A 25,654-nucleotide genomic window follows, 5' to 3' on the forward strand; every position below is an offset into this window, starting at 1 on the left:
GATATAATGGACTGTTTTGACTACTTAGCATCTTTGCTATTAAGAAATTGTCTCTTCTTGGGGCACCTGGTGGCTCAGCAATTGAGCGTCTGCTTTTGGCTCAGGGTGTGATCCTGGGGTCCTGGGATCAAGTCCCACATCGGGCTCCCCACAGGGAAGCTGCTTTTCCCTCGCCTGTGTCTCTGCCTTTCTCTCTGTGTCTCTCATTTATAAATAAATATATAAATAATTGAGAAAAATCGTTAGGGAGTTAAACATTTTTTTTTTTTTTTTATTTTATGATAGGCACACAGTGAGAGAGAGAGAGGCAGAGACACAGGCAGAGGGAGAAGCAGGCTCCATGCACCGGGAGCCCGATGTGGGATTCGATCCCGGGTCTCCAGGATCGCGCCCTGGGTCAAAGGCAGGCGCCAAACCGCTGCGCCACCCAGGGATCCCTCGTTAGGGAGTTAATCTTCCAATCTTCCAATTATTATTTTAAATAAATAAAATCTTAAAGAAAAAAAAAAGAAATTGTCTCTTCTCCCACTTGGTAAAGGTTCCGCAAGAAAGTCATATAGACTAATATCTCTTACTCTATTAGGGCTTTCTCAACTTTGTTATCTGTGAGCCCCAAATAATAGATCTATTTTGGAACATTTCTAGAACACATTTGAGCATCATGCATATATACAAAATGTAGAATATTCATTTCATATAATGGAATACTATTTAGCAATAAAAAGGAATGAAATATTCATGCAAGCCATAATATGGATAAACTGCAAGATTATATATTATATGATTCCATTTATATAAGATGTAAAGAAATATAAATTTATACAAATGGAAAGCAGGTTGGTGGCTGCCTAGGCCTATGGGTGGAAGTGGGGGTTGACTGCACACAAACATGAGGTAATATCCGTGGTGATGAAATGTTCCATCAACGGATTGTGGTAATAGTTGCACAACTACATAAATTTACTAATATTCACTGAATCATACACTTACAATGGGTAAATGTTATGATGTGCAAATTGTATCTCAATAAAACTGTTAAAAAAGTAATCATTTGATTTGGGAGCAAATAGCCTTAGGAACTAATGAGGATATCCTTTTATTTTTAGCAACTATATAAACAGTAATGACAATGACAATCTCAAATTATCGAGGACTGGCTCAATTATTTGTTTATATGCCCTAATGTGGTTTAAAATACGTTTTGAGGGACACCTGGGTGGCTCAGCAGTTGAGCGTCTGCCTTTGGCCCAGGGCATGATTCCAGGATCCAGGATCGAGTCCCACATCCGGCTCCTTGCAGGGAGCCTGCTTCTCCCTCTGCCTATGTCTCTGCCTCTCTCTCTGTATCTCTCATGAGTAAATAAATAAAATCTTAAACAAAACAAAACAAAACAAAATAAAATAAAATACGTTTTGAAAAATACCCTATTCAAAAAGTGAAATTTCTTTAAATAAGGGAACAGAAATCCTTAGCTCTGAGTTTATATAACAGCTAGTCTGGCTAAAGACTACCTTTAACCCTTGATAGCATTCTATATATTTATCACTTTCATTGGAAAAAAAATGTACAGAGTAAGTCCCATCACCACTGGTTAATCACTGGGATGGAATTATCTTTCTTTTTTAATTTTTTGATTTTATTTATTTGAGAGAGACGAAGAGCATTCGCATGCACATGCGAATGACATGCACATGACAGTTGGGGGAGGGAGAGGGACAAGCGAGCTCCCTGCTGAGCATGGAGCCTGATGTAGTGTTGGGGGAGGCATGCTGCTGGATTTCAGGATCCTGAGATCATGAATCAAGGGTCTATGGCTTAACTGAGTGAGGCACCCGGGCACCCCATGTATTATCTTTCTACCAATGGAGAACATTACTTCAAATCTGTTAAAAGAAAAATGCTATAAAATCCTTAGAAGGATCAGTAGGGATTTATGCTCCTGCTATACAAGTGATATAGAATATTTGGTAGATTCTCCCAAGGCTCCAAACAGCAGAAATAGAATTATTTAAATGTTATTTATATCCAGTAATTGTAGTATTTGCATAGAAAAGCTCCTTAAATGTGGTTACATGACTGATGGTAATTGTTCCAATGGTTAATGCTACTAATACATCTCTTTAGAGACATATTGTGGAGGCATGGCAAACGGAACATTAAGAGTTAGGAAATACAGGACATTTTCTAGCATCGAGCTGTGAAATTTCAGAGCTTCACATTCTCATCCATAGAAGAAGTTGTGCTAAATTCTAAGGCCCTCTTGGTACTAAAATGGATGACTCAATGTTTCTTAGAGTTAATAACAGCAGCATCAAGAAATTTATGGAATGCCTGTTATGTCCCAGGCACTATTCTAAGCGTCTGGATGTTTACATGAGTTCTGTACATTGACTCATAACTCTTACAAGCAACTCTAAAAGTCGGGTTCTTATAAACAAAGTATAAATGAAGAAGGTGGCAGCACACATCAGTGAAACCTTAGTCAAGGCCTCAAAGTCGGCAGTGGCAGCATCAGGATTCACATCTAGTCAGTTTGCATCTCGCATTACACTGCTAAATATCCTACACCACCTCTACAAAAGCTGACAACAGAGCTAACTGCTAATATTCTTGATAAATGTTAAGTAAGTGATAGTTCTAGTGTTTCCTGCAAAAATTACAAATTATAATACCTAATATTTATGGAGCATTTGCTCTGTCCAGGTACTGTCCTAATGCTTTACATGAATTATGTCACATGATTTTCAAAACCTAACGAGGCAGAGATACTATGAAATAAGATTTAAAGAGGCTAAGTCCTCAAGAGCCAGAGTTTGAACCCAGGAAACCTGACCGTAAAGCCTAAACTCTTTAAACACTAGTATTTTATTTGGGTTATGGGTGTCAGTCTAAAAGAATGTACATTCCCAGAGAAAATAATTAGGTGAATCAAAGCTAGGGCCCGAACAGAGTCAGCATCAGGGAAATGAGACCAGGAAAGCAGGCCTTCCTCTGAGCTCTGAATTATATGGCAGGGCCTCCTACCCAGTGGACTGACCCTTTCCTCCTACCCAGGACAAGGTCCGTGGACAAGACCCTTTCCTCCTACCCAGGACAAAAAGAGAGGGACATAAGGGGAGAAAGGATTTGAGAGGCCTGCCATAGAACCTACACAGAAGCTTACACTCCACTGGATTCTAGCTGTTTCTACCTTCCTCCCCATTAATTTCTCCCCTGCTAGAGCCTATAGCAGTCACTACACATATGACATGTTCCCCCCACAATCAGTATTTAGTGGAGGCAAACCAGCTTCATAACCCTTTATTTAACTTGGTACAGACTTAAAAACAGTAAGTCATCTATCTCTCCTAGGAGCTGTACATCCTAGCCATTTCTATTGCCCACTTCATTCTGACGTAGCGCATTTCTTGCTTCGCAGGCCAGGATTAATTATTAGCAATGGGTATAGCTGGAAATGAGCTCCAGACCTATGGGTCAGGTTATTAGAGGGTGGGCATGCATGTGTATGTATGCATGTGCATGCACACATGCACAAATACGCGTGCGCGCACACACACACCATGTGCTAGTTTCACTTTAAATTTCTGACCACAAATTTTTTTTTTTTAAGATTTTATTTATTTATTCACGAGAAAAAGAGAGAGAGAGAGAGAGAGAGAGAGAGGCAGAGGCACAGGCAGAGGGAGAAGCAGACTCCATACAGGGAGCCTGACATGGGACTCGATCCCAGGTCTCCAGGATCATGCCCTGGGCCGAAGGCGGTGCCAAACCACTAAGCCACCCAGGCTGCCCTGACCACAAATTTCAGGTAGGTCTTCACTCTGGCCTAGCAGTGAAATTACTGGTCATTTCCTCTCCTACTTTTGGAAATAACTATTTCAAACCTTTCTCTTACTCTTCCAATACTCCCTCCTCAACTGGCCCTCACTTTCAGCTTATGACTTTGCATCTTATAATATTATATCCCCCACATTTACGCTGTCCAATCTACCAACATATTCTAAACTTTTTCTTCTTTTTTTTGTTACAATGTGTAAGCCGTATTAGGAGACCAAACCCTCCACCTATACACTGGGTTGTATCTTCTCTTCTCTACTCTTTAGAGAAGCCAGAGACAAAACACATTAACTTCAAAAAACCCCAATAATCAGATATGAAATATAACTAGATGAAATGCAACAATTTAAAGATAAAAATTGCTAGAGGAAGATCCTTGATGAATAAGGGCACATAGTTTAACAAGGTTGTCTTGAAGAAAAGCAATTGTGTGATCAATGGATTTATGAACTGATTTAGCTGGTCATTTTCAGAGAACAATGTATTTACTTGAAGGAGCCACTAACAGATAAACTATCATTATTTGGACTTGACTACTTTGCAGGCATTTACTCTACAATGAAGTATTCCTGCCAATGATAAAAATCTGTGCTTTCAAATGAAAATTAGGATGTTTGAAAACTGTATCATGTGAGCATACCTCAACACTTAAAAGCTTTTCAAGTGAGATTGGTGATTATATAAATGTGATTTTTTGATAGCATGTAATAGTTTGTATCAACCTTTGGAAGATCTGCATAACTCAGTACACCAGTATTTTTTAAATGACAAATACATGTCACAAAATCATGGATAAGTAAAACATATCTATTAAAAAATTTAAAAGACAATGGATTTTAGTATAACAAAGAATGAAAAGTTCATGATACATTTCAGATTCCAAACTGTAGCCAAACCTTAAGAAACTACCACTTGTCAAGTTCTGGTATATTAATCCAAGAAGAATACCCATAATTGTCTGAAAAGACCATTAAAGGGCTCATGCACTTTGAACTAAAAATCTATGTCAGGGCATATTTTCTTTATATACTCATCTATACTTCATTCTCTAATATACTTCATCTCTACATACTGCAGGAAGCAAAAGAATCCTGCTCTCTTTTATTAAGCTAGGTATTAGAGGGATCCCTGGGTGGCGCAGCGGTTTGGCGCCTGCCTTTGGCCCAGGGCGCGATCCTGGAGACCCGTGATCGAATCCCACATCGGGCTCCCGGTGCATGGAGCCTGCTTCTCCCTCTGCCTGTGTCTCTGCCTCTCTCTCTCTGTGTGACTATCATAAATAAATAAAAATTAAAAAAAAATCATTTAAAAAAAAAAAAAAGTTAGGTATTAGAAATCAATGAAACTTATAAAAACTCCAGACCTCTAATTTTTGGTTTTGAAAATCTTTGTTTTCAAAAATATGTTGTTTATGCAAATATAACGGGTCTGACTGCTAAAAAAATTAACAAATTAATCATTCTAAATAAATATAATAGACATCAACAAAAGCTCTTTGGTATCCTCAATAATTTTAAAGAGTATACAGAAGTCATGATACCACAAAAATGAGAACTGCTACCCTAGAAAAGACTTGTACAGGTAAAGAAAATGGACATCCAAATATACCTTATATGATATACCAAATAAACTCCATCTGAATTATGGAAAAAGACTTAAAACTATTGTAGTAATATTTCACTGTAAAAAAGTATCATAATGTATTTAATTTCCTTCCAGTTTTTTCTAGCCTTTTTATTACTATAAAAATGTGTTGTGATATACTTGATTATACATACACCCACATATACTTGTACAGTTACTTTCTTAAGATAAATTACTTTATATATAGTGTTCAGTTTAAATATATGTGCTCTTAGGGGCATCTGGGTGGCTCAGGTCGTGATCCTGGGGTCCTGGGATTGAGCCCCCCATCAGGCTCCCCACAGGGAGCCTGCTTCTCCCTCTATGTCTCTGCCTCTCTGTGTCTCTCATGAATAAATAAATAAAATCCATATCAAAAAATATATATGTACTCTTAAAATTTTGTTTCATCTGCCAAATTTCTTCTACAACATACATGTAATGGGAGTACCAGAGAGAAAGGAGCAGAAAAAATATTTGAAGAAATAATGCCTGAAGACTCAAATTTACTGAAAAACAAAAACATATACATCCAGAAAGCTAAGTGAAGTCCAAGGAAGATAAATTCAAAGAGATCCACAGTTATATCACAGTAAAAATGGTCAAACATTGGAGAGAATCTTAAAAGGAGCAAGAGAAAAATGACTTGCTAATTACAAAGTAATCCCAACATGTTTAAGGGCTGACTATAAGCAGAAACAATGAAAGCCAAACGCAGTGGGATGTCATATTCAAAGTGCTCAAGGAAAAAGACTATTGACAAAGAATGCTATATCCAGCAAATCTATCTTGCACATATGAAAGTGAACTAAAGACATTATCAGATAAACAAAAACTGAGAAAATTTGTTATTTGTAGACCTGTCCCACATACAGAATTATTCAGACTAAAAGCAATGAGCCTATAGGAATCTACCCAAAAAAACAAAGAGCATCAATTAAATCAGTTTAAAAGAGAAAAAAAAATCCATAAAGAAATTAAAATGCCATAAATTAGAAATTTTATGCAAAAGAAAGCAGTAAAGGGCAAACAGAGAAACAAAAGTCACATAGAAAACAAAATAAAATAGCAGGCATAAATCAAATTTTATCAATAGTTAATATTACAAATGAGGGAGTAAATCACCCAATCAAAAGAGATTGTTAACCTGGATTTAAAAAAAAGAATCATAATCCAACTATATATCATCAACCCTTGAACAATGTGGAGTTAGGAGGACATTGTGACCCCCCCACCCCCTGGACAATGTGGTCAAAAATCCACATTTAACTTTTCATTCGTGCAAAACTTAATTACTAATACCCTCTGCTGTTGACCATAACCCCTGACAATAACATAAATAGTAGATTTGCACTTATTTTGTATATGTATTATACACAATACATTTTTACTATAAAGCAAGCTTGAGAAAACGTTATTAAGAAAATCATAAGGAAAAGAAGATATATTTACAGCACTGTCAAAAATCCACATATAAGTGGGCCCATGCAGCTCAAACCCACATTGTTCAAGAGTCAACTGTACCATCTATAGAAGATATATCTTAGCTTCAAAGATACAAATAGCTTGAAAGTAAGAGAGAAGACATCATACAAACAGCAAACCACAAGAAAGCTAGACTGTTATTTAATATCAGACAAAATAGATTTTAAAACAAAAAACAGTAACCAGAGATAAGGGGGCCATTTTATAATGATAAAAGGTTCAATGCATCAGGGAAGAATAACAACTACAAATGTATGTATCTAATAACAAAATACAGGAAGCAAAAACTGACAGAAATGACGGGAAAAACAGTTCAACAATAATACCTTCAACACCTCATCTTCAATAATGGTAGAGTAGTAACTAGAAGATCAACTAGGAAATACAAGACTTAAATAGCCTATAAACCAACTAGATCTAGCAGCCATCTATAGACACTACGTCCAAAAGAATATAGGTTCTTTTCAAATACACATAGAACATTCTCCTTGAGAGACTATATTCTAGGGCATAAAACAACATTTAATATATTTAAAAGGATATAAATAATACAAAATACATTCTTAGCCACAGTGGAATGCAAGTGGAAATCAACAATAGGAAAAAAAATTGGGAAACTAACAAATATGTGGAAATTAAACAACCCACTCCTGAGTAAACAATGGGTCAATGAGTGAAAGAAGAAAGCAAAGAGAAATCACAAAATAATTTGAGATTAGTGCTAGTGAAGACACAAAACATCAAAATTTGTAGGATGCAACCAAAGTGGTGCTTGGGGAGAAAGTTACAGCTATAAATAACTATATTAAAAGATTTCAAAGAAATAGTTTTCCATTTTAAGACAATGGATAAAGAAGGGCAAACTAAACCCAAAACAAGCAAAGGAATAGAAATAATAATAGTTAAAGTAGAAATTAATGAAACAGAAAAAACAGTAGAGAAAAATCAATGAAATCAAAAGCTCATACTTTGGAAAGATCAACAAAATGGACAATCTCCAGACAGACCAAGATTAAAGGAAAGACTCAAATTACTAGAAACAGAAATAAAAGATAATAAATTATCATTTATCTTACAAAATAAAAGATTATAAAAGATACTATGAATAAGTGTATGCTGACAAATTAACTTAGATGCAATGAGCAAATTTCTAAAAGACACAAACTACTGAAACTGATTTAAGAAGCAGATCTAAAACAAGGGAAGAGACTAAATTAGCCATCAAAAAACTATAAAGAAAAGCTCAGGTCCAGATGGCTTTACCCCTGAATCCTACCAAACATTTAAAGATTTAATACCAATTCTTCACTAACTCTTCCAAAAAACGGAAGAGTAGGGAACACCATTCAATTCATGAAACCAGTATTACTTTGATGCCAAAACCAAAGACACTAGAAGAAAACTATATTGTGAATATAGATGGAAAAAAATTCTCAATAAAATACTAGCAAACTGAATCCAATAGTATAAAAGTTATACACCATGACCAGGGAGACTTATAGTCAGGCAAAGTTGTTATAACACCTAAAAATTAATGTAATACATCAAGGGTATTGCACCTGGGTAGCAAGGTTGGTTTGGGCATCTGCCTTCGGCCTGGGTCATGATCCCAGGTCCTGGGACTGAGTCCCGCATTAGGTTCCCTGCTCAGTGGAGAGCCAGATTCTCCCTCTGTTTGTGCTCCCTCTCTCTGACAAATAAATAAAAATGTTTTTAAAAATGCAATACATCAGGATCCCTGGGTGGCTCAGCGGGTTTGGTGCCTGCCTTCAGCCTGGGATGTGGTCCTGGGGTTCCTGGGATCGAGTCCTATGAGTCCCCTGTTGGGCTCCCTGCATGGAGCCTGCTTCTTCTTCTGCCTGTCTCTGCTTCTCTCTCTGTGTCTCTCATGAATAAATAAAATATTTTTTTTTTTAAAAAAAAGGCAATACAGGCAGCCCGGGTGGCTCAGCAGTTCCGCCTTCAACCCAGGGTGTGATCCTGGAAACCCGGGATCGGGTCCCACATTGGGCTCCCTGCATGGGTCCTGCTTCTCCCTCTGCCTGTGTCTCTTCCTCTCTGTCTCTCATGAATAAATAAAATCTTTGAAGAAAAAAAAAAGGCAATACATCGTAACAATAAAAAACAGACCAAAGTTAGGGTGAGGCGGGGAGAGAAGCATCTGACAATATCCAATACCTTTTCAAGATAAAATCACTCAAAAAACTAGAAATAGAAGTTTGATAAATGGCAGTCTGATAAGGGCATCTACAAAATTCCACAGCTAACATCACAGTTAAAGGTAAAAGACTTGATGCTTTCCCTCCAAGGTCAGGAACTAGATAAGGATTTCCAGTCTCTGATTCTATTCAACAATGTACTCGAGTTTCTAGTGAAGGCAATTAGGGAAGAGAAAGAATTAAGGTATCCAGGTTGGAAAAGAAGAAATATAACTATTTTTATTTGTTGATGACATAACATTGTAGAAAAATCCTGAAGAATTCACCAAGAAAAACAATCAAAACGATAAAAAATGAGTTCAGCAACAGTGCTGGATACAAGAATCAATTGTATTTCTATACACTTGAAATTATGAAACTGTAAATGAAATTAAAGAAATTCCATTTACAATAGCATCCAAAAGAAAAAAAATACTTAGGAATAAATTAAGCAAATAGTACAAAAGTTATACTCTGAAAACTGCAAAATACTGATGAAAGAATAAAGATCTAAATAGTTGGAAAAACATTATTTGTTCATAGATGAAACACTTAACATGGCTAAGATGACAATACCTCCCACAACTGATCTACAGATTCAATGTAATCCCTATCAGAATCCCAGCTGATTTCTTTGTAAAAATGGACAAGCTGATGCTAAAATTCACATGGAGTTGCGATAGACCCAGAATAGGTGAAAGAGTCATGAAAAATGAAGAACAAAAGCAGGACTCGTATGTCTCGATTTCAAAATTTACTACAAAGTAATGATAATAAGGTGTGGTGCTGGAACAAGGATATACATACAGATCAAGGGAATAAAATCTAAAGTCCCAAAGGAAACAGATACTTATGATCAACTGGTTTTTGACAAGATGCCAAGCCCATCTGATAGGGAAAGAACAGGTTTTTCAACAAACGGAGCTGGGGCAACTGGACAGCTACAGGAAAAAGAGTTCTCTTACTTCACATCATACATAAAAATTAACTCACATGGATCAAAATCCTAAATATAAGAGCTTAAACTGGAAAACTTAGGGGTAAGTCTTCACAACCTTGAATTTGGCAAAGGATTCTTAGATGTGACACCAAAAGAAAAAGCAACAAATACAAATAAGTTGGACTTCATCAAAATTAAAAAAAAAAAAACAAACTTTTGTTCTTCAAAGGACATCAGGAAACTGAAAAGACAACCGAGAATAAGAGAAAATATCTGCAAATCATAAATCTGATAAAGGACTTGAGTCTAGAATAAAGAACTCTTGTAACTCAATAATGAAGGACAAATAACTAAAAAAAGATGGGCAAAAGATGGCCCAGCAAAAAAGGCCCCATGATTCCATCTGTATGAAATGTCCAGAGCTGGGAAATACAGAGACAGAAAGAACTCAGAGCTGGGGACAAAGGAAGGGGAGGGGCTTTGGGGAGGTGGAATGATAACCAAAGGGCATGGGGTTTCTTTTCAAGATTAATAAAATTATTCTAAAATGGTGGTGATGGTTGCACATACGTGAATACATAGAAAAACATTGTATACTTTAAATGGGCAAAATTGTACTGTATGTTGTTTTTCAAATTAGTGTACAGTGAGTTTATCTACAGAAAGTTTTATATTTACATAGATTCATACACCAGGTTTTCTCCTTAATGATTTCCGGATTTGGTGTCAACTTAAATAGTTGTTTCTTCCTTCCTCCACTATTAATTGATATTACCCTGTCATATTTTGTGTCTTTATGCAGGTGTCTTACATTCTTTCTGGAAAATGGAATAGTTATTTCACTCCCTAGTTTGCCTCCAGGGTTCTTCCAAGTTCATTTTTATCCTCATGCCGCTTGTGTTAACCTCCTTTCTTCAGCAGACCTCATTTCTACCCACACAAAAAAATGGCAGCCTCAAATTCCCGCTCACAACGTTCCCTACTCCTCAAAACTTATCCAAAAGTAAGCCATCCATAGCTCTTAGCCAGGCTAAATTCTCTACCCTTAATCTGAATTCCATCCTTTTCTGCCTTCTTGGCTCCTTGCTTAATCATCCTTTCTTTCCTGTCTCCCTCTACCTATTTCCCAATCCTATCAAGTTTATACCTGAAGAGTCTGCCCCACAAAATTGTGTTGCCTCCCCCGTTACTCTTGCCTTCCTGTTGCAATGAAACTTCTTGAAAGTGCAATCCACACTGAGTATTTCTTGTTTTCCAATCTCATTGCCAGCTCTCATTCAAAAACTCATTTTTTATCCAGACTACTACAGACTGACTTCCCACCAAGTCATCATCTACACTTGGGATTTTTAATTTGGTATCCATAGTTGGACTGCAAGGGACTACAAATCTGAAATTTGGGGGTATTTTCTAAGACTTAAGGAGTGTTATGACCCCAATTGCTACCTACTTTTCTCAGTGGAGGCAGAATGACCTTTTAAATTGCAAATATGATCATGTCCCTGGCTTGTCTTTCAGTATTTCCCCATCACCTTTAAGATAAAACCCAAACTCTTATGGCATAAAGGACTCCTTCATGATGTGGCTCTTACCTCTTCAGCATAATCTCTCATCACTATCCCTAAATCCTTCCCTCCACACAAGTAGTGTCCAGTCACAGCCAACTAGGTGATATACAGAACTCATGCTCATTTGCCTCAGGGCCTTTCAGCATGCTTCTCCCCTGTAAGAAGCCACCTGTTTACACCTCTCTAGATTGGTCCTCCAAGACTCAGGGATTTCAACAGGAAATCATTTTCTGTTCTTTTCTTAAGTGTTCCCTTTATTTGCATCTATGGCATCCTGTGTACACCTCTACGTAACTTTTGTCACAATTGTAATTATCAATGTATCTTTCTTCCCTATAAAATTATAAACTCTTACAGATTAAGGATAGTATCTTCCATCTCCATATTTCTAGTATCTGGCATTTACATATTTCCTGAATAAATCATACCTCATTTTCTTCTCAAACCCTGCAAACATTCTAAATTCAGTATTTTATCTAGTCTATAGAAATGATCTAAGATGATGTTCTTCTCATGACCAGATTTAATGGTCTTTTTCTTCCTTATCCAACCTAAACTTTGCAGTCCTTCCTTATCAGTAACATTTGACATAGTTTACCATATCCTCTTTCTTGAAGTCCTTTCTTCATCTGCCCTCCTAGATACTGTTCTTACTTGGTTCTGAGAATTCTCTTTACCCTGACCTTTAAATATTGGGAGTGCTTCCAGAGTTTGTCCTCAAACTCTTCTTTATTTATACTCGCTATCTAGATGACTTCCCAGTTCCATGATTTCAAGCCAATTTGCTGACAACTCTCAAATTCGTATCTGGATATGTAGGTGGGTTCACTTAATGAAATTTTACTGAGCTAAACACAATTTGTGCACTCTTTCAAGTGTTAAAGTTCAATAAGAGGTTAAAAAAAGAGAAAAAAGCAAATAAGAGAGTAACGAGTAGAATAACGTATAGTATTGTTGAATCGCCATATTGTACACCTGAAACTAATAGAACACTGTATGTTGATTATATTTCAATTTAAAAAAAAGAGGAAAAAAATAATTGTGAACTCTTTATTTTGTGAACTCTTTAATAAGCGTCTCATAACCTACCAGAAAACAAACCTCCTCCAAGTCTTCCTTTTCTGACATGAGTAAAATCCACCCTTCTAGTGCTGAGGCCAAAAACCTCAGAGTGCTCCTTTGTCTTTTTCTCTTAACTCCACAGTTAATCCATCTGCAAATCCTGTCAGCTCTATTTTCAAGCACGTCCCAAATGTGAGTATTTTCCACATCTCCCACTCTGATATGATGTCTCCACTGCAATACCTTAATTGGTCTCTGCTTTTTAACAGAGTGGTATTTTTAAAATATACATCACATCATTTCCTCTAGCTTCCCAACTCACGAATTCAAATATAAAGCCCTTTCCGGGGCTCCTAGGTACTGCATGATATGGCCCCAGCCATGTCTCTGCATCCTTTGCCCTTCTTCCCCTGAGCACTAGCTCATCTTGGCTTCTTTGCAGTTCCTTAAACACACCAAACAAGATTCTACTTCAAGGCCTTTGCACTTGCTGCTCCTCTCCAAATATTCACAAAGCTTTAGTTCCTTAATTCCTTCAGATCTCAAATGTTGTAAGACAGGCTTTTCCTTCTGCTCTTTTATGTTTTTTTAATTTTTATTTATTTATTTATTTATGATCGTCAGAGAGAGAGAGAGAGAGAGAGGCAGAGACACAGGCAGAGGGAGAAGCAGGCTCCATGCACCGGGAGCCCGACGTGGGACTCGATCCCGGGTCTCCAGGATCGCGCCCTGGGCCAAAGGCAGGCGCTAAACCGCTGCGCCACCCAGGGATCCCCCTTCTGCTCTTTTAAAAACAGCAACACTACCCCTTCCTTAGGTCTATTAATGCCTTTATTCTCTTCACAGCATGACCACCTGTTGTTTTATATATTTGATTCAGGTCTTTCTCACCCAATCAGAATTTTTAAGACTTATTAATTCATGAGAGACACACAGAGAGAGGCAGAGAGAGAAGCAGGCTCCATGCGGGGAGGCTGATGAAGGTCCTGGGGACTTGAGCCTAAGGCAGATGCTCAACCACTGAGTCAACCAGGTGACCCTCCCCTAGTGAGAAGTCAAGCTTCACAAGAACAGGGACTTCATCTACTTTATTCACCAGAACTCCCAGAATCAAAACAAAAAAACAAAAAACCTAGACCTCTGCGGAGTAACCTACTGATGGGTTTATAAATGCCTTGCTGATGAAAGTAAGGTGTCTTGGCTCTCAAAAAGGGATCAGCACATCAGGCATACAGGGAACGTATGTCATGTACGGGACTCTGCCCAAAGCAGTGTGTGAAATGGCCTACAGGGGCTTCTGAAATGATGAGCAGAGGTGGAACTCACAGACGAGAACCACAAGCAGGAGCGAACAGGGCTCTCTGCGCAGCTGCTCCGTCCGCCCGGCACGGGCACCATCTCACTAGACGCCCGGCACAGGTCTCGACCTGTACAAGAGGGGGCCGGCACCGTCTCCAGGTACCGACGGGCGAGGGCGAGGACAGGCCTGACATGTAGGGTCCCACCTCCCACGTGGGTGGGCAAGCGGAGCTCTCCGCACTTCCCTGCAGCGCTGCTCCTCAGACCGCCTCCTGAAGCCCTCAGTGCCCCTTCCGGACACTCGGGACACTCGAGACACGGCGTGAACAGGGAAAAAGGGTCGGCGGCCACCCTCTCGCATCTCTGCACTGGGGAGGCTGGAACCGGCAGTTCTGCTCGGTTCACCGACTGGGCCAGTTCTCCAAAAGACCGATGCTGGTGTCCCCCAACATCACAGGCACCCTCTAGGCCAAAACCTCCCTGCCTGTTGGGAGTCACCCACGGCACTTTCAGGCTCCCGGTTTGCATTTAGGACCCGCCCCCGCCACGACCCCACCCCTGCAGCCAGTGGAGAGCAGGGTCACTGCCTCCTCTGAGCCTACCCCCCAGCTGAGCCGCCCACCACACCCCCCACCCCCACCCCGCTGCCTGGGGGAGGGGCAGCAGGAGGAGCCAGAGCAGCCTGAGCCGGTCCACAGCCAGGGGGGAAAGGGGAGGAGGAGGAAAAGGAGAAGGAGGAGGAGGAGGAGGAGCAGCCTGAGGCCCCCCCAGAGCAGGGGGAGGAAGGGGAGGAGAAGCAGCCTGAGGCCCCCCCCAGAGCAGGGGGAGAAAGGGGAGGAGGAGGAGGAGCAGCCTGAGCCCCCCCAGAGCAGGGGGAGGAAGGGGAGGAGGAGCAGCCTGAGCCCCCCAGAGCAGGGGGAGAAAGGGGAGGAGGAGGAGGAGCAGCCTGAGCCCCCCCAGAGCAGGGGAAGGAAGGGGAGGAGGAGGAGGAGCAGCCTGAGCCCCCCCAGAGCAGGGGAAGGAAGGGGAGGAGGACGGGGAGCAGCCTGAGCCCCCCAGAGCAGGGGGACGCGGGGGAGGCGGAGCAGCCTGACCCCCACAGGGCAGAGGGAGGAAGGGGAGGAGGAGGAGGAGCAGCCTGAGCACCCCCAGAGCAGGGGGAGGAAGGGGAGGAGGACGGGGAGCAGCCTGAGCCCCCCCAGGGCAGGGGGAGGAAGGGGAGGAGGAGGGGGAGCAGCCTGAGCCCCCCAGAGCAGGGGGGGGAAGGGGAGGAGGAGGGGGAGCAGCCTGAGCCCCCCCAGAGCGGGGGGAGGAAGGGGAGGAGGAGGGGGAGCAGCCTGAGGCCCCCCCAGAGCAGGGGGAGGAAGGGGAGGAGGACGAGGAGCAGCCTGAGCCCCCCCAGGGCAGGGGGAGGAAGGAGAGGAGGAGGGGGAGCAGCCTGAGGCCCCCCCCAGAGCAGGGGGAGGAAGGGGAGGAGGAGGAGGAGCAGCCTGAGCCCCCCCCAGAGCAGGGGGAGGAAGGGGAGGAGGAGGAGGAGCAGCCTGAGCCCCCCCCAGAGCAGGGGGAGGAAGGGGAGGAGGAGGAGGAGCAGCCTGAGCCCTCCCCCAGAGCGGGGGGAGGAAGGGGAGGAGGAGGGGGAGCAGCCTGAGCCCCCCCAGGGCAGGGGGAGGAAGGGGAGGAGGACGAGGAGCAGCCTGAGCCCCCCAGAGCAGGGGGAGGAAGGGGAGGAGGGGGAGCAGCCTGAGCCCCCCCAGAGCGGGGGGAGGAAGGGGAGGAGTAGGGGGAGCAGCCTGAGGCCCCCCCAGCAGGGGGGCGCGGGGGAGGCGGAGCGCACGCCCCCTCCGAGGCAGGGCTGGAGGCGGGGGAGGCCCCTCCTCCTCTCTCCCCTCCCCCCGGTCCCGCCCTCCAGCCCCCGCCCCTCCCCCTCCATCCCCTCTCCGCCCCTCCCCCGCTCCCCTCCCCGCGCCTACCCGCCGTCCGGCTCGGGCCTGGGGGCGTCGGCCGAGGGTCCCGCGGCGCCGTCGGCGTGGAGCCCGGAGGCCCGACGGCTTCGCCTCCGCGGCCGGGGCGGCTTCGGGGCCGCGGGCGCGGGCTCCATGGCGCGGAGGGGGCGGGCGGGGGTGGGGCGGTGGCCGGGTGCCCGGGGGGCCCGCTGGGACGGGCACGGCGCCCGACCGCCTCGGCCCGGAGCGCGGGTCCTGTCAGGGGGGCGCCGCCGCCGCCGCCGCCATCTTCCGGGGTTTGAAAATGGCGGCCGCGCGGCGAGCAGCCAATCGGGGGCGGCGGGCGGTTGCTAGGAGACGCGAGGCCCGCCCCCGGCGCGCAGGCGCTTCGGACAGCTCCTGGGCTATCGCCCGCGGCCGGGGCGCGCCGGAAGGGTGCTGGGGTCCCAGAGAGGCCGAAGGTGGTGCCCTAAGCTGGGATGTGCTGGCCACATACCTCCTCGTGACGTAGATCCCCGGGAACCGCAGGTGCAGGCGACCTCGGGGCGGCGCCTGGGGAAGCCCTGCTGCGGTCTGATCGCCCTCGGGAGCCGAGTCAGCAAGTGAAGGACCTTCTCAAGTAAAGAACACGGGCGTTCAATAGCACGGTCTTTGCTTTTAAGTTCTTGCGTTTTATGTGTCAAAGGCTGCAAAACTTCTCTCTGACGCTACAGATTCCGTTTCTGGGACTACATCCTAAGGCATCATAAGGTTGCATGTGCAAAAAAATAAATACATAACATAAAAATAAAAATAATAATAAAAAAAAGGATTGCATGTGCATCGAGGGGTGCAGAGCATGCCCCCCCCCCCCCCCCCAGTATACTGTCGGGTCTGTTCTGAGCTATGTGCACCAGTTCTGAGCTCGTCCTTTCCTTCCTCAAACCTGGAGGTCGGACTCCCCTGTGAAAGCTGCCCTTCCTGAACCAAGAAGGAAAAAGCGTCCTGAACAACCCATTGGGGAGATAAGAGGAAGCCCAAGGACAGAGAATTCGTAGAAACAACACTCATTACAGTACCTCTTCTCTTCTCATATATTGCAGCTACTTTCCCACAATTAAGTCTCTCTTCCTCTGACCTTTTTTTTTTTTTTAAAAAAAGATTTTATTTATTTATTCATGAGAGACACAGAGGTAGACACACAGGCAGAAGGAGAAGCAGGCTCCCTGCAGGGAGCCCAACGTGGGACTCAATCCTGGAACTCCAGGATCAGGCCCAGGGCTGAAGGCAGACGCTAAACCGCTGAGCCCCTCGGGCTGCCCTTGATTTGCTTTTCAAACCCTGTTAATCTGCATTCATTTTAACTCTCATGCCCACTGGACACCCTGAGAGGATGGATGTGACATTGGGTTCTCCCTACAACGTGAAGATGTTAAGGGCACTGATGTTTCTAATATCAGAAAAAGTAAAGACAATCTAAATAATGATAGGGAAGTGGTTAATGATAGTTGATCCGTTAGAAAGAGTATTTGCAGCCAATAAAAATTAATTTTGGAATGTATGATACAATAAGTACTGTACTTTTGAAATAAAAACAAGGAATATAAAGGTATATTCAGTATATTCTGAGTTATGACTTGTGAGCAATTAAACAGGAAGAAGATGAAATCAATGTATAAATGTATCTCTAAGTAGTCAGAGTATGAGTATTAAATTTTTTTTTACTTTATTGTATTTCAGAATTTTTTAAAAAAGATTTTATTTATGTATTTATTCATGAGAGACACAGAGAAAGAGGCAGAGACACAGGCAGAGGGAGAAGCAGGCTCCTTGCAGGGAGCCCAATGCAGGACTCAATCCCAGGACCCCAGGATCCCGACCTGAGCCAAAGGCGGCGGCTCAACCACTGAGCCACCCAGGAGTCCCTATTTCGTGATTTTTTAAATCATGAGATGCTGAATTTGAATTGCATTTATAAGACAAGGAAAAGTTCTTGTGTTATGAGAATCATGTTGAGTTATCCTACCTTATCCTACCCTTCCCCCAAAGTTAAAGAAGAGAGTATTGCTTTGCAGCCATTAGAATAAAGCAGTACAGAAATGCTAGAGAGAGAGAGAGAAAAAAAAAGAAATGTTAAGGATCTGTTTTTCTTTGTTTTTATTTATTTAAGTCGTGTCTGCACCCAACAGGAGCTTGAACTCATGACCCCAAGATCAAGAGCCACATGCTCCTCCAACCGAGCCAGCCAGGTGCCCAGAAGGAGCTGGTTTCAACCAAAACAGAGATTTACAAATATTCTCTTGGGGGTCTTTCTCAAAGGTTATTTCAACAACTAGTAGACTGATATGAAGTAGTTCACAAATCAATAATTCTAAAACCTATTCTCTTCATTCCCTAAGTGAATCCCACTCTCTTTTTGTGAAACTACTTACCAAGTGATACGGATCATGCTTGTTTTAGCAACCAGCGCGGTCAGATAGTATGTGCCAGTTGTATGTGAGTGGGGTTATAGAGGGAAAATGCTGGGAATGCACAAGTTTCTTTAATTCTGCACCCTGGATACTTCAGTTCTTTCACCAGGCCCTCAGAGACATGTTTTGCAGGAAAATCAGAGTTAGAAGAATGCTTTAAAAAATATCGAAGCTGTGCTTTCATAAACTGCCAAATGGGAAGGTTACTCTGATGGTAAAATTATTTGATGAAGACAATGTTCCATCATCTAATCTGACCAGCAGAACAGTATGTACAGGCACCAGAGAGCAGACTATTTGAAATCAGTTTTATTGTTTTTTAAAATCTATCATGTGTGTTTGTGTGTAGGGGAAGGAAGGGAGAGTTATTCTTTTTTTTTTTTTTCACCCATTTATCATCTATTTACTATTGTGGTTTGCTTTTAGATATTTTAAGGAGAAAAACAGTAAAATTGGAAACTAGAGTGCCAGCTGGGGGAGTTTTAGGAGAATGGAAGTTGGGGAGAAAAATGTGTGCCCAGGAGAAGCACAATTGATTAGAAGTAGATTGAGTCGAATTGCTTTTATTCTTGGACTGTCTTGTGAGGAGGCCATTGGAGTTTTAAAGTACTGAATTATGTTAGTCATGGGGGAGGAAGATGGAGAGGGAGGAATATAGGGATGTGGGCTCAGCGGGGGTGGGAATGACAATGAAAAGTGATTCTGGCTGCCAACGGAGAATTAGCAAAGATAACTTCAGAAATGTGAGAATATCAGAATTACTTCTCAATGCTGAAGAATTTTTGTTGAACAGGAATTTCTTCCTTAGAAGCTTTCTTTTTCTCATTCACTTAGCCAGTGAGTTGACTGGCCTATATTAAAAAATACTTAAGAAGAAAAAAAAAAAAAAGAAAAACAAACCAAAACAAAAAATACTTAAGAGGGGAACTTTGTAAAGAAAGGAAATCCTAACTATACACACCATACTTTTATACATGCAGGTATTTTTTCATTCTCTTTCAAGATCTAAGGAGTGCCACCCCATGTGTCAGTGAGGAGTCTACCAGAGAAATAGAAATAGTAATAAATTTATATAATATATATGTGTGTATGTGTGTGTTTATGTTTATGAAAAATGGAGTTTTATATAGAGGAGAGATTATATGTATATGAGATAATGAAGTAGTATATTATACATATGTAGAGATGTATTTCATGGAATGGCTTATATCACTGTGGGCACTGTAAAGTCTCAAGTCAGTAGGACAGACTGGAAGGCTGGCAACTCAGGTAGATGCTGAAGCTGCTGCTGCTGCTTTGCTCCTAAGGCATTTCAACTGATTAGATGAGGCCCACCCACATGATCAAGGGTAATATTTAAAATCAATTGATTGTCAGTGTTAACCATATCTACAGAAGGCCTTCTCAGCAACACCTAGATTAGTGTTCAATTGAATAACTGAGCACCATGGGCTAGCCAAGTTGCTACATGAAACTAACCATCACAACAGAAGACTTCTCCAGACTTGAAATTCCAATTATTATTACTTTAGGGAACTTTATTGCTTTCAGATTTAGTCTTTCAAGGTAGTAAGGAATTACTAAAAAAAATAATACTAAGATGTATTTCTTAAGTTACTTTGCAGAAGAGATTCTTCTAATTTTGTTCTAATTCCTTTGCAAATCTAAGTTAATCATAGCTCTATATGAGGTTGAGAATTAAAAAAAAAAATGAAACATACTGAATATGTCAGTGGACCAGAAATGAGATACTCAAATCATCTCATTTTCCCTTATCTTGTTTCAATTAAAAATAATCAGAGGGCAATGGGAGAAATTTGACACAGCAACATAATAAACATGATTCTGATTTTATAAAATGGAATCGGCTTACTCTTCATCTCTATTATATAGAACTACCAGAACCCTAAAAATTTGGGGGATTATTGGCAGGTAGGGACAGACAGGATTGACTTTATGAAGATCAAATTCTGAGACAAGTAGAACTCATAAATTCAGGAGAAAACTGCTGGAGAGCACATGATTAAAGGAGCTCCCCATGCAGAATCAACAGGTACAAGATGCAGAAGGAGTTTGAATGATTTGTTGGAGCCATTAAGTTGGAAGGTATATACAGAGCACGTGAGTCAATTGTGAAGTATACTTGCCCATAGGCTAAAGCAGTGAGTGGGACTCAGAGCTGGAGATGTGGAGCAGTGCCTCAGAAAGCTGAATATTCCAGGGAAGATGGAGAACACTAAACCAGGAGATGTACAAGCCACTCTGGCAGTACATTCCAACCCTCCCCCTTTATCACTAGAAACAGGCTGTAGAAAATAGCACAGCTTGGCAAATAGAGGTCTAAGAAAACAAGATGAAAGACAAAACCATGACTGTTAAAAGATTTAAGGAAAACCTTCACGATGAGAGAGACATCAAAATCCTAAAGGGGGAAGAATTTGAACACAAGGAAAGAGAGTAAATAAAGTAAACAGAAGAAAACTTCAAAGGGAGAGATGAGATGCCAGTTCAGCCATGGAAAAAAAAAAAACACACTAAAATTCTGGCCATTTAAAATAAAAATAAACCAAAAGACACATGAGTAGCAGAGCCAACACGGATGAGAAGCAAATTAACTAGCCAAAAGTTCTAGCTGAGGAATTTTCCAAAAATATAATGCAAAGAGCCTGGGAAACGAAAGAATGAAAGGACAATTTAGAGTCAAAAGGGTAGAACTAAAAGTTTCAACTTACATCTAACAAGAGTTCCAGGAAAGAGAACAGGCAGTATGGAGAGGAGAAAATAATCAAATAAATAAAAAGCCCAGACTCAAGAAAGCATATGACCTGAATATTTGAAGTGTCCTCCAAGTACAGAACAAGGTGATTTTAAAAAGATTTACTTATATAGACACGTCATGGAAATTTTCATGTTAGAAGAAATAAAGAGAAAAATCATAAAAGTTCTCAGAGAAAAATAGGTTATCTACAAGGAAAAAAGAATCAGAGCAGTGCAATAGTTTTCATTGGAAAGAAAAAATAACGGTCGATATCTTCAGAGATTTGAGGACATATGATTTGGAACCTAAAAGCCCATATTCAAACAGATTGGTACTTAAAGGTTAAGAACAAGAGAACACATTTTTGGATCTGCAAGAAGAACCTATCAAATGTACCATCTGCATAATTGAAAAAATTACTTGCAAAAAAAATTTAAATTAAATTTAAAAAAAGAAAAAAATAATTGCATATATAATGTAGCAACATGACTAACAAATCCTGTAAGAAAGAATAAGTGGGTTACAGGGAGCAGTAGTGTATAAAGAAGCCAAAACTATCTTTATGCCCAAATAATTTTTGATGGCTAGTGTAAAAAATTTATTTTAGTGATACTTTGGCACCAAAATTCCAGATATTTTCAGTTTGGGAAGTGATAGAAGTGAAGATAGCATCAAAAGAGGAAGAATGAGGGGTGCCTGACTGGCTCAGTCAGTGGAACATGCTACTCTTCGCTCAGTGTTATAAGTTCAAGCTCCACACTGGGTGTAGAGATCACTTAAAAATAAAATGTTGGGATGCCTGGGTGGCTCAGTGGTTGAACGTCTGCTTTCTGCTCAGGGCATGATCCTGGGGCCTGGGAATCGAGTCCCGCATTGGGCTCCCTGCGAGGAGCCTGCTTCTCTCCCTCTGCCTGTGTCCATGTCTCTTTCTTTGTCTCTGTTGAATAAATAAATACAATTTTTAAAAAGATAAATAAAATTTTTAAAAAAAATTTTTGGAAAGGGAGAGGGGAAAGATTGAAAATGTGTGTGTGTGTTTCAGCGGGTAATATATTTCTAAAAGACAAAAATATAAGATTAAAATAATATATAAATTAAAAAATATAATCAAATCTGCATATTAAAATTTTGAGAGTAACAGAAGTCCTGGAAAATGTGCTACAACTTACAAACCACTAGAAAAAAAAATTGTGGTGCAAAGAAAATTCAATCGATCTATCAAATTGGAGAAAAGTAAGAAAAGAAAAACATAGTGGAAAACATGAAGTAAGGCAAGAATATACTCAGGCATATTGGTAATCACAAGCAATGTGAACACATTTTCTCATCAAAAGACAGACTCTCATCATCGTTATAAGAAGCACATCTACAAGTTTAAAAATAAACAATTGGAGGGACACCTGGATATGTCAGTCGTTGAGCATCTGCCTTTGGCTCAGGTCATGATCCTGGGGTCCCGGGATCTAGTCCCACATCAGGCTCCCTGCAGGGAGCCTGCTTCTCCCTCTACCTGTGTCTCTGCCTCTCTCTCTATGTCTTTCATGAATAAATAAATAAAATCCTAAGAAAAAACAGTTCCAGCTCCAGTAATAAGATGGGATAAGTTATTTGGACCCTTTTGACCACTAAGTGAAACTAAAAACGCCAACAAACACACAAAAGAATATATTGAAAGGACTCATGAATAAGATAGGCCAATTCCTGAGGAAATGAGAGAGGTGGTGGAGGCCAGAAACTTGCTTTTGTGCTAAGGGTGCCAAACCGGGAAGCATCAGCTTTCATGGACTCAGTGGGCACAAGGAAGAGGACCCCAACCCAAGATAGTTTCATAGGAGATCCTTCTCCAAAAAGTTCAAATCCCAAAATACTTTTAGAATAAGGGTAAGCCGGCTCTAGTTTTCAACACTCAAGAAATGACAAAGCTTTTTCCTGGCATTGAGCAGAGCAGGATGTTGGGAGGGATTGCATCTCAGAAGTTATAACCACAAGCTGGCCCTAGACCAAAAGGGAACCTAAAATCATTCACTTGGATGGTCTGAAAAAGAAAACTTCAGTGAATCAGTGTAAACAGATAAATCCCCTAGGTGCCTTGCAGAAGCAAACGCAAATCATCTCTGGAGAAACATGTTCATCTCAGACCTCAAAGATGCTCTTCATGTAAGTTTTTGAAGAAAATCAGAAGCTCACACATAAGGGGGGAAAAGCCACTGTTGGGAAGAATCAGAAAAAAAAAAAAACTGACAGAGGAAACAGACCAGAAGGATGTTTGTTTCATGGAATAATCAGACAGATTAGGAAACATTTACAGTTACTGTGTCTAAATGTATAGAAGACAAGATGGAAAATATCACTGGGAAAGAGTCAATTACAAAAAGAGAAAAAAGCTGGAGGGGCTCCTGGGTGGCCCAGTTGGTTAAGTGTCTGCCTTTGGCTCAAGTCATGATCTCAGGGTCCTGGGATTGAGTCTTAAGTCAGGCTCCCTGCTCAGTGGGAATTCTGCTTCTCCCTCTCCCTCTGCTCCCCACCCCGCTCGTTCTCTCTTTCTCTTGCTCTATCTCAAATAAATAAAATATTTATTTATTTATTTATAAAAAGCTGGATGTAGCAGATTTAGAAAAAAAACTTCTAAAAGCGAAAACATATATAATTACAATTAACAACTCAGTATGTGACTTTTAAAAAAGATTAGGCGAAGCCAAAGAAAAGCAATGGATGAAGAGGAAGATAGCCGTAGAAATTAAGCAGGATGTGGCACAGGGGTACAAAGAGATTGCAAATACAAGGTGTTCAGAGATGTACCAGCTACAGTAAAAATGTCGACCAAAAGGAAGAGGAAAGAGAAAATGAGAGGAAAGCAATATTCAAAAAGGTAATGGCTGAGAACTCTCTAAAACTTAAGAAAGACATGGATCTACATATCATTAAGCCCAACAAATCCAATGCTAGACAAATAAAGAAATCCACATAAAGACACATTATAAAAAATATGCAAAAAAGACACGTATGGTAAAACTAAAGAAACTGAACACAAAGATGAATTCCTTTTTTTTTTTTTACAAAGATGAATTCTAAAGCAGCAAAAAAAAAAATCAATCAGTCAATCAGTCTTGCCATTTGCAACAACGTGGATGGAACTGGAAGATACTATGATGAGCAAAATAAATCAGTCAGAAAAAGACAATTATCAAATGATCTCACTCATGTATAGAACTTAAGAAACAAAACAGGATCACAGGAGAAGAGAGGAAAAAAATAAAACAAGTTTAAATCAGAGAGAGACAAACCGTAAGAGACTCTTAAGTTTGGGAAACAAATGAGGATCTCTGGAGGGGAGGAGGATGGGGGGATGGGACAACTGGGTGGCGGGCATTAAGGAGGACACGTGGTGATGAGCACTGGGTGTAATGTAAGACTGATGAATACTGAACTCTACCTCTGGAACCAATAATACATTATGTTAATTAATTGAATTGAAATAAAATTTAAAAATGTGATATGTACAGACAAAGGAATGTTAGCCATAAAAAGAAAGGAAATTCTGACGCGTGCTACAGGGTGGATGAACCCCCAAAATACTATGCCAAGAAGAAGAAGCCAGACACGAAAGGTCACATATATTGTATGATTGCATCTGCATGAAATATCCAGAATAGGTAAATCCATAGAGATGACGTCAATTAATGGTTGTCAGGAGTTGAGAGGTGGAAGGTGGGGAGTGACAGCTTATCAGGTATGGGGTCTTTCTTGGGGTGATGCAAATTCTTTGGAACTTGATACAAGTTATAGTTGCACAACACTGGGAATGTGCTAAACACCACTGAGTTGGACAATTTAAAATGGTTAATTTATGTTGTATAAATGTCATCTCAACCTCAAAAAAAAAAAAGGGAAAAAGGTCCTAAAGCAGCCAAAGAGACCTTAAAAGGAACAATATTTATACCAATAGCTTCTCGTAGTCAGGAACAGAAGCCAGAAGCCAGTGGACTCAGGGAGAAATGTTGCCATAGAATTCCTTACCTGCTGAAATAACTTTCAGGAAGATGGGTGAAAGTAAGGCATTTCAGACAAAAGCAAAAAAAAAAAAAAAAAAAAAAAGTAACTGAAAGATGTCACTCAAGGAAATTCTGAAGGATTTACTTCAGGCAGAAGAAGTAAAAAGGAAAAAAAAGTAAGTTCTGAAATGGGAGAAGGAATGAAAAGCAAAAAAAGCTGTAACGTGGGTAAATCTAAAACAAACATTGATTTTATAAAACAACAACAACAATAATGCCCTGCAGGCTTAAATACATTTCATTGGTGCAAAAGAAAGGATGTAAAAAAATAACCTGGAACATGGGAACAGGCAGAAATAAGATAAAAGTGGTGCACCTGGGAGCTCAGTCCATTAAGCACCTGCCTTTGGCTCAGGTCATGGTCCCAGGGTCCTGGGATCGAGTTCCGCATTGGGCTCCCTGCTCAGCGGGGAGTCTGCTCCTCCCCCTGCTCCTGCT

The 25,654-nt window shown here is 41.1% G+C and overlaps 1 protein-coding gene across 1 annotated transcript in view; it reads right to left on the minus strand.

Annotated features, from left to right (window-relative positions):
* The window catches only part of NET1 (neuroepithelial cell transforming 1), a 62,873-nt gene extending 46,747 nt beyond the window's left edge, over window positions 1–16,126 (minus strand). Inside the window, exon 1 of the mRNA XM_072825932.1 lies at window positions 15,984–16,126. Coding sequence (XP_072682033.1) covers window positions 15,984–16,111 — 128 coding nt within the window. The 5' untranslated portion in view covers window positions 16,112–16,126. The remainder of the gene's footprint in view (window positions 1–15,983) is intronic.
* Window positions 16,127–25,654: the final 9,528 nt, after the last annotated feature.

The sequence above is a fragment of the Canis lupus genome, chromosome 5, assembly GCF_048164855.1.
Source record: "Canis lupus baileyi chromosome 5, mCanLup2.hap1, whole genome shotgun sequence".
In the NCBI taxonomy this organism is placed as follows: domain Eukaryota; kingdom Metazoa; phylum Chordata; class Mammalia; order Carnivora; family Canidae; genus Canis; species Canis lupus.